Source organism: Magnolia sinica, chromosome 6, assembly GCF_029962835.1.
Source record: "Magnolia sinica isolate HGM2019 chromosome 6, MsV1, whole genome shotgun sequence".
NCBI classification, from domain to species: domain Eukaryota; kingdom Viridiplantae; phylum Streptophyta; class Magnoliopsida; order Magnoliales; family Magnoliaceae; genus Magnolia; species Magnolia sinica.
In genome coordinates, this window is record NC_080578.1 from 87313837 (window position 1) to 87326605 (window position 12769).

General features: G+C 39.2%; 2 protein-coding genes across 2 annotated transcripts in view; both read right to left on the reverse strand.

Moving 5' to 3' along the window:
* Positions 1-2053: 2053 nt before the first annotated feature.
* On the reverse strand, positions 2054-5395 carry LOC131249698 (uncharacterized). Its single transcript, XM_058250473.1, has 4 exons — positions 4796-5395; positions 4325-4402; positions 3145-3366; positions 2054-2248 (listed from the first exon to the last, which is right to left on the reverse strand). Exons 2-4 carry the CDS (start codon positions 4364-4366, stop codon positions 2054-2056), a joined length of 459 nt encoding a protein of 152 aa, XP_058106456.1. The 5' UTR covers positions 4367-4402; positions 4796-5395.
* A 391-nt stretch (positions 5396-5786) lies between these two features.
* Positions 5787-12769, reverse strand: part of LOC131249699 (pentatricopeptide repeat-containing protein At3g22470, mitochondrial-like) — a 35022-nt gene continuing 28039 nt past the window's right edge. Inside the window, exons 4-7 of the mRNA XM_058250474.1 lie at positions 7431-7586; positions 6827-6970; positions 6295-6555; positions 5787-5920 (exon numbers count right to left, since the gene is read on the reverse strand). The gene's annotated coding sequence lies outside the window, so the exon portion shown is untranslated. The remainder of the gene's footprint in view (positions 5921-6294; positions 6556-6826; positions 6971-7430; positions 7587-12769) is intronic.

Below are 12769 nucleotides of genomic sequence, written 5' to 3' on the forward strand. Positions count from 1 at the left end.
ACCTAGACATTGAGGGAGGGAACCTAGACATTCAGCGGGACAAACATGAAATTGAACGGGACAAACATGAAATTCAGCGGGGGAGACATTAAAGTCAGCGGGAAAAACATGAAATTCAGTGGGAAAAATATGAAATTGATCGGGGCAAACTTGATATTCAGCGGGGGAAACATGAGATTCAGCAGGGCAAATCATTAAATTCAACGGGACAAACAGGAAAATCAGCAGGGGAAACTAGAAGATCAACGGGGTAATAGGAAATCAGCGGGGCAAACTGGAAAATCAGCGGGGGAAACTGGAAAATCAGCGGGGCAAACTGGAAAATCAGTGGGGCAAACTGACAAATTAGTGGGGGAAATTAGAAAATCAGCGGGGCAAACTGAAAAATCAGTGAGGCAAACATGAAAATTAGTGGGGCAAACTTAACAAATAAGTAAACTCAGCGGGGGAGACATTAAAGTCAGCAGGGAAAATATGAAATTCAGTGGGGAAAACATGAAATTGATCGGGGCAAACTTGATATTCAGCGGCGGAAACATGAGATTCAGCAGGGCAAATCATTAAATTCAGCGGGGCAAATTGGAAAATTAACGGAGGAAACTGGAAAATCAGTGGGGCAAACTAGAAAATCAACGGGAAAAACTAGAAAATCAGCGGGGCAAACTGAAAAATCAGCGGAGAAAATTATAAAATCAACGGGGCAAACTGAAAAATCAGCGGGGCCAACTTAACAAAAAATTTCGTGGCTTGAGCTGAAAAATCTAAACATATCCAATGTTGAAATGGACCACACCACATGAAATTTTGAATTGAACTTCTAATGTTGATCATTTCTTAGGGGCCACAGAAGTTTTGGATCAAGCTTATAATTGTGTTTTCTATTAATCCATATATGTATGATCTTATGAATAGGTTTGATAACAAACAAACATCACTGTTGGGCCGACTATGGTTTCGGCAGTGAAAATCATTATGCCCACTGTTTCCCGTGGTATGATCCACTTGATCTTTTGATATGCTTCAATTTGGGGCTCAACCCCTTAAAATAGATGGAAAAACGGATGGACGGCGTGGATAGTAAATTCAATGTGGGCCCAACTGAGTTTAAAATATAAAAGGTGGGGTCCTTACTGTTGCTCGGGTGGTAAACTCTCAGGAGTTTTAACTCCCGGTCAAGAGTTCGAGTGCCATAGGTGGTGAAATTCCACCAGCGTGAGTGTGTGGGGTGTGTGTCTGTGTGTAATAATAATTAAATAATATATATATACCTGTCTTGTGTGCTTTCTTCGTTAGGCCCATCATTTCAAGAAGAAAAGACAAAATGCTGATATGGGGCCGATAAAAAGAGTGTTTTTTTGGATCTTTCTACCGGAAATGCAGTGAGGAAATGGGGGGTGAAAGCAACGGCAGGGAAAGTGGCAGTAGAAAGGGAGAGGAAAAGCAAAGAGAGGAAATGGAGAGTAAGAGCCATTTCCGTCAGGAGGAGGGGTATTTTCGTCCTGATATTCCGACTCTGTACGAGGAGGTCCAACTGCGTATTCTAAGTTTGTATTGCTTCCAAAAAACCGCTGGATAAAAGGTGGGGTCCACAGTCGTAAATTTCTCTTTCCGCTGGCATATGCAGTTAGGGACCGCAGATCAGGTGGTATTGCCCACACCACTGCCGGGGTAGGGTGGTGATATGTTGGCCCTATGAATCCCACTTTGATTTATGTGTTTTATACCCACACCGTTTATATGCTTTGACAGCTTTGAGTTCAACTTTGAGTCATGTGTTTTATATCCACACCATTCGTATGTTTTGACAGCTTATTCAAGTGGACTACGCTGTAGAAAACAACCTTGATTGAATGTGCCCCATTAAAAACTTCCCGAGGGCCACAAAAGTTTTAGTTCAAACTGGTGTTTGTGTTTTCCATTCAGGTATGTGTGATCTTATCAACAAGTTGATTTGGAAAATAAACGTTACATTGAGCTGAAGAAAGTTTCAACCGTGAATGTCATTATTCCCACTCTTTCATATGTTGTGATCCACTTAACCTTCGGTTCTGCTTCATCTTTCTATTGATAGCATAACATGAGCTATAAAAAAGGATGGACGGAGTAGATATAAAACATATAAATTAAAGTGAGCCCACGTCACCCAACACATCACCACGCTACCGTGGGATGGTGCAGCACCAAATCGTGTAACACTTGATACGAAGATTTCCCGGAACATAGAGCTTTGTGGGGCCCACCGCATTACCTGCGTAAAATCCACTCTGTCCATCAGTTTCGTCTGAACATGTTAGATGAGATCCCAAAAATAAGGTAGTTCCAAAGACCCAAGTGGGCCATATAACAAGAAACAGTAGTGATTGACGGTGGTAACTGAATAATCACCGTTTCCTTTCGTCTACCTCCCTTGATTTTCTCGTTTTAGGTGGCATGTCCTAAAATGAGCTCACAAAATGGATGGACCGCATGGATTTCCCACAAACATCATAGTGGACCCCACCTTCATCCCTTAACATGAGATGGAGAAATTGATGGCCGGAGTGGATGCCACACGGACATCGTGGTGGGCTCAACGGAGTTTCCGCGTACATTGTACATGCCTACGTGAGATTTACGCCTGGTCACAGGATTTTGGATTTCATGCGGGATCCGCGCATCCAAGAGAGAACCAACTTTGGTTGCGAAATAAGCAGCTTCTCCACACGCACCTTTTACACGTAAGAACATGAAACTTGCATCGAATCTAAGATTTGTACTACTGGGTCCTACAGTCAGGGTCGCACCCACATCAATGGTTCCGGGGTCGCAGCCCCACTCCACAGGACCTTTACTGACGGTTGTGCTGGACGCCGCTAAATCGTCCAGAAAATTGGTGAAAGCTACGAATAAAACCGTAGCTAAAGATGGCTAGCCCACAGTATGACCGTAGATATCTGTACTGTAGCTTTTTACAAAATTTGCTACGAATTAAACCCGTAGTGATTTAGTTCATGGCCACAGAAAATCCGCAGCCATAAAGAAAGTCTTAATTATCAAAAGGTTAAAAAATAAATGAATAAAAGAAAAGGTAACCTACACGCATCCTAGTTTTTTTTTTTTAATAAAAAATAAAAAATTTTACACTAGTCTAAGCAGCTAACATACCTTGGTTAATGTCAATGATCTCCTTGTTGCCCATTGTTTCCAAGGGACTAGTTTCTTCTGTCGATCTTTGGTGAGTTGTGTAGCAGTAAAAGGCATCAGCACCAGTATTTCGGAATCCTTCAGCAGGTTCAGGCCCTCAATGATATTGAGGTTCACCACTTGTGAGCGGAGGTTCTCTGTTTTGTCTACCAGAAGCTCAATCTTCTCACCACGGTCCAGAACCTGCACAAACGCAACCTTGACAGGGTCATCGTCAACTTCAAGAATAGGCTCAAATTTTACAAACATAGCTTTATGTTTCTATCCTACAATTTATTCAATCAAGTCAGAAAACACATGATCAATAACAGTGAATCTTAATCTGTGAATACCGCTACAGCTGTATGGAAAGGTTAGATCTAAAATTTCTTAAAGGGGCTGAATATTGATATCAAGTGACTGCATTCCTATTTGAAACAAAAGCAGTCATTAAAGCCAACCTCTCATGATTTTGAACAAGCCAAAACAATATATTATTAGAACATACCTTTGAATGAGTTTAGATTTTCTAATTAGATTTTCTCTATTGTAACTTTAATTTTTATGAAGGATATGGATAAAACACTTGACAATATAACTATCACAGGAAGAAAGCACAGCATTAACAGTACCCAAGGTCAGACCACCATACAATTTAATCAATCAAAACGATGCCAATATTACAGGAAAGCACTAAAATACAACTCCCTTGTTGTAAAATGCAGAAACCAAGTTTAAAGCAGCAACAAAAAAGATGGTTTGAATTTTCTTGAAATGATCAAACCCCCTGCCATTTATATATCATCTACGTCAGCCCTGGAAAAAAGGAATTTTATAGCGTATGGCTACTGATATGAAAACACTAAGTTGATGTGAAGACACATGAGGATACACTTAAGGCCATAAGTAACTTCCACAGAAATGGGCAGCAACAGGAGACTTCCAGCCTGAAAAGAATTGAAAGAAACAACAAATAGAGCACTAAAACACTTTATTATGGGGAATTCAATGATCATTTTATGATACAGATAGAAAGATAAAGATAATCCGAGTTGGGAGAAAACTCCTGAACTGAAGCAGGAAAACAGAACCAAGTGAAATGATGCAATACCATGGGAGGTATGCACAAAACACATAAAATTTATAAAAAGATTTTAGATACCTGCTGGACGCATGTGAATTGTGTAACCTCCATCCCATCCATCAAAATTTCCCAGCCCAATCCCCAAGCCCCAAGAACCTATCAACATTTCAAAAAATTTTAAAAAGAGAAGGATGGAAAATGAAAAATGTTCAGTGAAAAGGGGCCATAAAACTGAAGTCCAAAGAGAGCAAGAATGCAAAGCAAATGAATATGGTGTGGTTTGGTTACGTTAGGATAGATGTGGGAACCACCCTTTTATACAAAGGAGGATGTGCTCTCCCACAAGGAGTGAGCGGAAACTTAGTAAATGAAAGTGTAAGTTTCCCAAAAAACATTTGCTGTGGTTCTTAGTTTCCATCCTGAATCTCTACCATGACAAATCAAGCAGGAGCATCTCAACAAGTTGCAAGTCAGTGTGTAGTGTTTTTATTCTTTTATTACCAGAAAAACCTCCATATTCAAACAGTGGTTTGAGTGGATATCACATACATATTCCTTGTGTTCTACCCAGAATACCAACCATCTGCTGATCAGTTGGGGCTATATATATAGATAGGATGCAGGCCATTCACCCAATATTTTAAAGCATTTGTTCCAAGGAAAAATGGCCTGCACAAAGAGCTCACCTGATGAACCGTTCAAAGAATGAACATGCATACCACATTATCTGATCTGAACCCAACACCGACGCACAAAGAGCTACAAAGAGCTACATTACCATTCAAGTGGCCTGCACAAAGAGCTACATTACCGTTCAAAGAGCTCACCAGATTCTAATTCCCTGGTTCAAGTTAAGCCCCAACCCTTTCTACCATAACACATTGAAATAAAAATTTCATACTTCGTTGTGGCTGCACTAGTCTTTGGATAGACTCACTTTTGTTATCTTTTAGATTTTTTTTTCTAAGTTTCTAAGAGCAAAAAATGTAAAATTCTCAAGTGAGAGTGGCAACTTAGTTTCAAGATGGATTTGCTAATATTCAGATGATCCAATCATATGCCAAGTCAAGAAGATTTCAAAAAAATAACATTGAAATTGCATTGTTAAGAATAACTATTTGGCCGAATCTAGTAAAGGCAACTTGTCATAAGTACCGGCTATATTTCATCAGCTTCTTCATCTTCTTTCTTCCCTAGCTTAATTTTAGATCCTTCATTAAAAACTACTCAAGAAATGGGGATCCAAATCAATAACATTTACAAAAAAAAAAAAAAAAAAAAATCCATTAAAAAGGGGAAGGGACTAGCTCAGATGAGTAAGGGGAACATCAAATCCTGCAACACAATCAAGATGTTAAGCCACCTACAGTAATGAGCTGGGTAACAGTCAACAGATGCCTTACTTCATGGGGTATCCATGATGGAACCGAGGTTGGGACTGTACCCAAGTAAGATTCTTACTTCATGGTGTATCCATGATGGAACCCATCATGGTCTGGGTTGCTGTAAATCCTAAAATTAATCAGTTCGCTTTCTTAAAAAAAAAAAAAAAAAGCATGCAAGAATGACTTTGCTACATTGCACATATGCTACAAGTATACATGTAGTGTACCTTGCAGAGTGGGCCTTCAAAGCTGTAGATTTGTTTTGCAAATTGTGCTTAGCATTATCTAACTGCACAAGCAACCAATCAAAATGTCTCAATAAAACAAATGATCATCCCCACTGGACATGTCCAGTGAAGTTGGTCATCTGACTCATGAAAATTTGTCCATTTAGGACATTTTTGGATACATGGAATTCAAGGGAAAGAAAGAAAAAAGTTATAATAATCATTCCACAAGGCAAAAGAAAGAAAAGTTAATAATAATCAAACGATTATTTTGAGATTATTGAAAAATGAATTCTATTTTCAGGATCTTATTAGGATAACAAGTGAAAATCTTATATTTATTAGATAATCTTTAAAAAATCCCAACTATAAAAAATGTTAACAATTCTTTTGTGAATTGATGGTTCTTTGCTATCCAAATAACACAAAAACTCACATCATGGCCAGCCACAGGTTGAGAACTCTGTTTTTGGTTGGCGGCCCAAGCATGGAAACATGAAATCCTCCATACATGGGTTATAACCTAATGACTAGAGCAATATCAAACCCAACTTCCAAGTATAAAGAAGAACGGAAAATGAAATCCACACTGAATATATAGCACACATGAATAAAGAGCCTCACCTGAGCTCGAGCCCTCTAGAGCTCCTGTACTAGCTAAGTTAATCCTACTAGACTCTAGCTGTTGAACATAAGCCTGTTGAAGATGTAATAACAAAAAATAGAATTTAAAGTTAGGATCTCCTTGCAAAGCACACAATCAATTCCATTGCAGTGATTGTAGTGCTAAAATTTTCTTGGCAAATCCAGCATGTGGCTTCACCAATCAAATTCTTCATATCACTGAAAGAGAAAAAAATCATTCAATCCCATAATATGGCAAAATGTGACAGATATTCTACACAACCAGAAACCACATTCAGAGAAATACAAATACAGAAATATATGAAGGGATGAAGAATGCTCACATGCCGCACTCAACACTGGTTCCATGGTTGCAGAAGGGGCAACTAAAGACAGTATCAAGCTTGTCCATCCACTTCTTAGGAGGTGGCTTTGCCCTTGACTTCCTCTTCCCCATGTTTCAAATCCAGTCCCTTACCTCAGTATCCCTGGGTGAATCATAATGTAAGTTCATATCCACGCTAATAAATATATCAACTAATTCCTAACTTCTATCATACAGGTAAGTATTAATAAAGGACTAGGCAATCTCGTTAACAGCAACTTTAGTTTACTTGCTTGTTAACTGATTCAAAACATGATCCACAAACTCTGCCATGTGAGATTCTGTCAGCACATGGCACTCCTAGGCATTTTAACACAACATGAGAAAAGGATGGCACCATGTAAAAGAAGCATGTAAGGTCAGATCAATATGCCAAAGCCACAGTCCAACTGAGAGTTGAAATGTAAGCTTCTGAAATTAGTTGTATTTTCATTGGAGTTGGGAACATCACTTATTACTCTCAATCCAAAGAAAAAAGGAGTGGGTCCTTGAGGGATTTCAGGCCAATCAGATTGATTGAAAGTCCCTACAAAATCCATGCTAAAATACAGCCATCCACTTACAAAAGATGCTAGGAAATGTATCTCCAAGGTGCAGGGAGCTTTTGTATATAGCAGACAGATATGGAACTTTGATTGCCCACAAGTGCATCAATTCCCAGTATATGGAAGGCAAAAAGGGAATCAGATGAAAATACAACAGTTGTCATTGGCCTTTTCCTGCATGAAAATCAAGTTCTCAATCAGAAGGACTAGAGCTGTAATGGAAAAAAAATTCTAGAAGCTCCAAACAACCTATAAATCAGTCACATTTTCAAGAATACAGAGGTCAAGTAGCACATTATGCAACATATCCAATTGCAGCATCCCATTATTTATCAAGATGGTAAAAGTCCATTACGGATTTTCATCAAATGCTTGGTGGGAAGTCAACAAACCTCAGGTTCCAACACCCGCACGGAAAATGCCCCTCAACCCTGAAAAATCCTTAATGGCTCACGTTTCAACTGAACAAATCAATGGTCATGCAGATCCTCTCCGCGTGATTATTAGCCCCCATTCAAATTAACATTAATGGGATGAAAAACAAATTCCAAGCATCCAAACAGACCCAAACCCCACCCATTCATAAAAAATCAGTTATTATATCAAAGACATGAGTGGTACAGTAGACGGTTAAGATTCTGACTTCCAGTGTTAGCTACAGTAGATGAGTGGTACTTTCCAAGACTAACTGAGTGAACAAGTTGTGTTAGCAGTGGATAAAAGACATGACACATGCAGGTCATATATCAAAGACAGCAGTTTGCTAAACATATATGGAGAGAAAACAAGCAGCAAGTAGCTGGGTCCTTACTCATTCCTCAGTGGTAGACTCACAAGAGTTTCAACATGAGGTCATGGGTTTGGGTGCCCATTGTGGTGAAATCCCACTGTGGTGTGAGTGCGTGTTATATATATATATATATATATATATATATAAGTAGCAGCATCCATAGCTGGGTCAGGGTCACCCAAGCCCAAGCCAATAGAACATGATCTTGGCCTGAGCTCGATTTGGGATGACCCAGCAAACCAAATAGAAATTAAGCACGCAACTACCCAACATGATATGCATTTTTAGTTATATATATGTTAATCATAAAAAAATATATATATGATCAAGATATATTCCAGACCTGACTGGATCCAGCCCAACCTGACAGGCAGAAGATCCTCAACCAATTTCTGGCTCAATTAGTAATTAGGCGTAAATGTCCATTAGAGTCTGGACCCAAGCCTGAGTGGGCCTGACCATTCACACCCTTAACAATAAAATAGGAAATAGATATTAAAAGAAGAAAAAGAAAGGCAATGAAGTAGTAACTAGTTATATCGTGTTGCACTTGCAGAGATGCAATCCTAGGGTAGCATCTAAATGACCCAACTTTCCTAGTGCATTAGATCGAAAGCCACACAAGCTTCGAAAACAGAACAGAATAATAGATAGCCTATGGACTCCATTTCTGATTCTGCTTTTAGCTAGTTTCAACGCCTTACCTAATTCAAGATGGATCATAAACAAGATGATACAAGGACACCACACTAAAGAAAAGCATTAAGCTAAACTTGCATATCAAAAATGGATTCATCTAAAGTTGTTTGTTTGAGTGTTCAGAAATTTCAGGTTGTCCTCATGATGCTTGATCTTTAATCCCAACTTTTGCAGATCGCATAGAAGCTAAAGGTTTCAGCATTTTCTAAATCTAGCTACTCTCGAGAGAAACAAAGCATTTCATAGTTCTAAAGAAAATTCCACTAATTAGGGATTTTCGGTTTTTTTTTTTTTAAATCTATAATCCACAATTAGGGAATCAACACTACAAAATCCCTAATTAGGGATTCGAAACTCAAAAATTCCCAAAACACAAATCATTACACAATGTTACTTTACGGATTAAAAAATGCCAAAAAAATGCCCAAATTGATATGAATAGATAAGGGGAGAGAGAGAGAGAGAGAGAGAGAGAGAGAGAGAGAGAGAGAGAGAGAGAGAGAGAGACCTGATATTGCATAATGATCCTTAATCTGCTAGACCAAAGAAAAGAAGAAATAAAAGAGGGAGAGAGGGAGAGGGAGAGGTAGATCGAGAGGAGAGGGAGAGGGGAGGGTTCGAGAGTGAAGAGGGAGAGATAGATCGAGCGGAGAGGGAGAGGCTGAGAGGTAGATCGAGCAAAGAGGGAGAGGTGCAGAGAGAGAGGCGTAGAGAGATAGATCGAGCGGAGAGGGAGAGGCGCAGAGAGAGAGAATTTGCAGTGGGGAGAGAGAAGGAGAGCGAGCGGCAGAGAGAGGGAGAGAGAAAGAGTCGCGCTAGGTATAGGGTTTTTTTCTTTTTCTTTTATATATACAACCCTGCCGGCAGCCGTTAAAACTGGCCGCCCGCAAAAGGTCGGCCCATCGGTCGGCCAAGGCCCTGTTTCTTGTAGTGGTTCAAGAAGACTCGGTCACACCATCCCATGCTGAATTCAAACCTTCCACCACCTTTGAAGATGAATTCAACATGTTCGTTGCCATTGAAGATTACTTGGACATGTCCTCCGACGATGAATTTGATTTGCCCATTGATGAATCATACATGGTCCACAATGGAAATATCACCCGTTTTTATTGGCAAAGTGTCCATGAAAAATTGGATGAAATAGTATGTGAATCCCAAGTGCCCACACTATCCATAGAAATTCAATTGAAAGAATACTGTAGATGGATAGATGTAGAGGGACATCGATCCAAGGAGGAATTTCGTACAGTGGTGGAGACGTTCTCGAATGATCTCCACAATTTCTTGGAAGCCGAGACATCTAAAAGGCATGTTGCTGAGATGGTTTCCCACTTGAACATTCATACAAATTGTGTTGAATCAGTGGCCTTGAATATTAGTGATATAGCGAAGAAGGCCCATGAAGTGGGAAGGAAGATGGTACCCGTTGTTGCTGATTTTGAAGTTTTGATATTGGTTGAAGAAGAAGAAGAAGATGAAGATGAGACACTGGCTGAGGCCCTGAGAGAATCAATGGACTTGGCTTATGAAAGGAGGGCTAGTATAGTACCAGCATTAAGATCTTCAGTTGAAGTGTTGGAGAGGATGAGGTTTAACAAAGGAAAGTCAGACGAGATCAAATGTACAATTTGTCTGAATGAGTTGTGTACAGGGATGGAGGTCATATGTATGCCATGCTCACATATTTTTGATGTTGAATGCTTAATTCAATGGTTGGAGATTAACCATGTGTGTCCTCTTTGCCGGTTCAAGATGCCTCAACAGTTGGAGGAGATTTGATATTCTTCTTTATTTAAATCTTTAAAAATCGACTGACCCCAATTCACTTGGAGGAATGTATAGTGCTTGGCAAGGAGTGAGTCTTCAGTAACAAATTCAGGCTATTGAATATTGTGCTTGCTAACAGTGCCTTGTGCCTAATGAGACAGTGTTCTATCAAGATAAAAGCATTAATTAATATTAGAAAAGCAATTCTTTATGTTATGGAATGTGTATAATGTATAGATGTTTATAAAAATTGTTTGTTTTTGTTTCCTTTTTTCTTTTTTGTTCTTTTTTAAGGGAAAGCCTTTATCAAAAAGAATGTTTCAATTATATATATGTGTATGTATATATATATATATATATATATATATATATATTGGAATGCTCACATGCACACTAGTTGTCACCCTTTCTTGTGAGAACTTTTCTAGAACTCATCTCACGTGAAATGAGTCCAAAATCTGAACGGTTCATGTAATGCAGCACCTCATGTAACCATTTCGGCCCAACTTTTACCTTGATCTAAAACTTTGGTGGGCTATGGCAAAAGAAAAATAGTTTCTTCCTTTGCATCTTTCTTCTTCCATAGACTACCAAAACTTTGGAATAAGGTAAAAGTTAGGCGGGTCCTTACTCTTGCTCTAGTGGTAGACTCTAAGGAGTTTCAATGCGTGGTCAAGGGTTCGAATACCCATAGGTGGTGAAATTCCACTTAGACCATTAGGGTTTCATGTGCTTCATAACACATATCGTCCAGATTTTTAAGTTCATAGAATGGGAGATGAGTTCTCAAAAAATTTTGATGAGAATCCATGAGCACTAGTGCACAAGTGAGTATTATATTTATATTAGGGTTTCATGGGGTGCTTCATATCGTATACCATCCAGATTTTTAAGCTTATAGTATGGGAGATGAGTTCTCAAAAAATATTGATGTTAGACACACATCACGGTGGGCCCACGTTGCTGCACCTCATGGGAACTTTCCATGAGGTCGACCTCATAGAACCGTTTCCCACACACACACATACATATATATATATATATAGAGAGAGAGAGAGAAATGCTCACCTGCCCACCTTTTTACCTTTGCACATGTGTCATGGGCACATAATTTGCCATGATCCAAAACTCTAGTGGGCCATAGCAAAGAGAAATGCAAATCAAGGGAAGAAACTGTTTTCTTTTGCCATGGCCTTCTAAAGTTTTTTATCAGGCCGAAAGTTGGGATTGTGAGGTTTCAAGGGGTGCCGCATCACATGGACCATTCAGATTATGTGCCCATGACACGTGTGTAAAGGTGTGCATGGGTGCTCACATAAGAAGGTATGTAGGTGAGCATTCCTCTCTCTCTCTCTCTCTCTCTCTCTCTCTCTCTCTCTCTCTCTCTCCGTGTGTGTGGATTTTCTTAAGTGTTTGGCTATTTTATGTAGAGCGGTGTGAATAAGTAGCTTTTGATATATTGCTTGTAATGCCGTGATGATTATGTCACATTCATTCCCTACATATATTAGGTTTAAAGGAAACAGTAGTGAATCGTATAACTAGAAAATAAAATAAAAATACAACGAGTCTGAATTAGTGAAACCACGATCTCTTACTTCCCTATATGGCTGCAACTTTAAGTGCAGGTCAACCTTTAGCTCACACGGTCTATCAAAGTCCTTGGTTTGGGTTTGGGTTGAAAAATATGAATCCTTTTAATTAATTCAGCTTGATCAAGTTTAGCTCACAGGGATCCTTACTCTTGCTTCGATGGTAGACTCTAAGGAGTTTCAACACCCGGTCAAGGGTTCGAGTATCCATAGGTGGTGAAATCCCACTAAGGCGTGAGTGTGTGGGGGTGTGAGCGTGTAACATAAATTTTTTTATTTTTTATTTTTAAAAAGAGTTGGCCCTAACTTAGGCTGAATTAATATACCTCACATTTTCAATTTCTATGCCAAAACACTACAAATAAATAAATAAATAAATAAATAATTAATTAAATTAAAGTCAACGGTCATATGGTGGTTTTCCGACGGCTAAAAGCCGTCAACGAATCACTAAAAGCCGTTGGCAAAGGAAACTACCAAAAAGAAGTGCTATGGAGCCCATCGTA

Coding starts and splice junctions, on each gene's coding strand:
- LOC131249698 (XM_058250473.1), bottom strand. CDS start 4,366: ATGGATGGGATGGAGGTTACACAATTCACATGCGTCCAGCAG. Junction 3,367..4,324: donor AATTCACATGCGTCCAGCAG/GTATCTAAAATC, acceptor GCGTTTGTGCAG/GTTCTGGACCGTGGTGAGAA. Junction 2,249..3,144: donor GATCATTGACATTAACCAAG/GTATGTTAGCTG, acceptor GATTTTACGCAG/GTAATGCGGTGGGCCCCACA.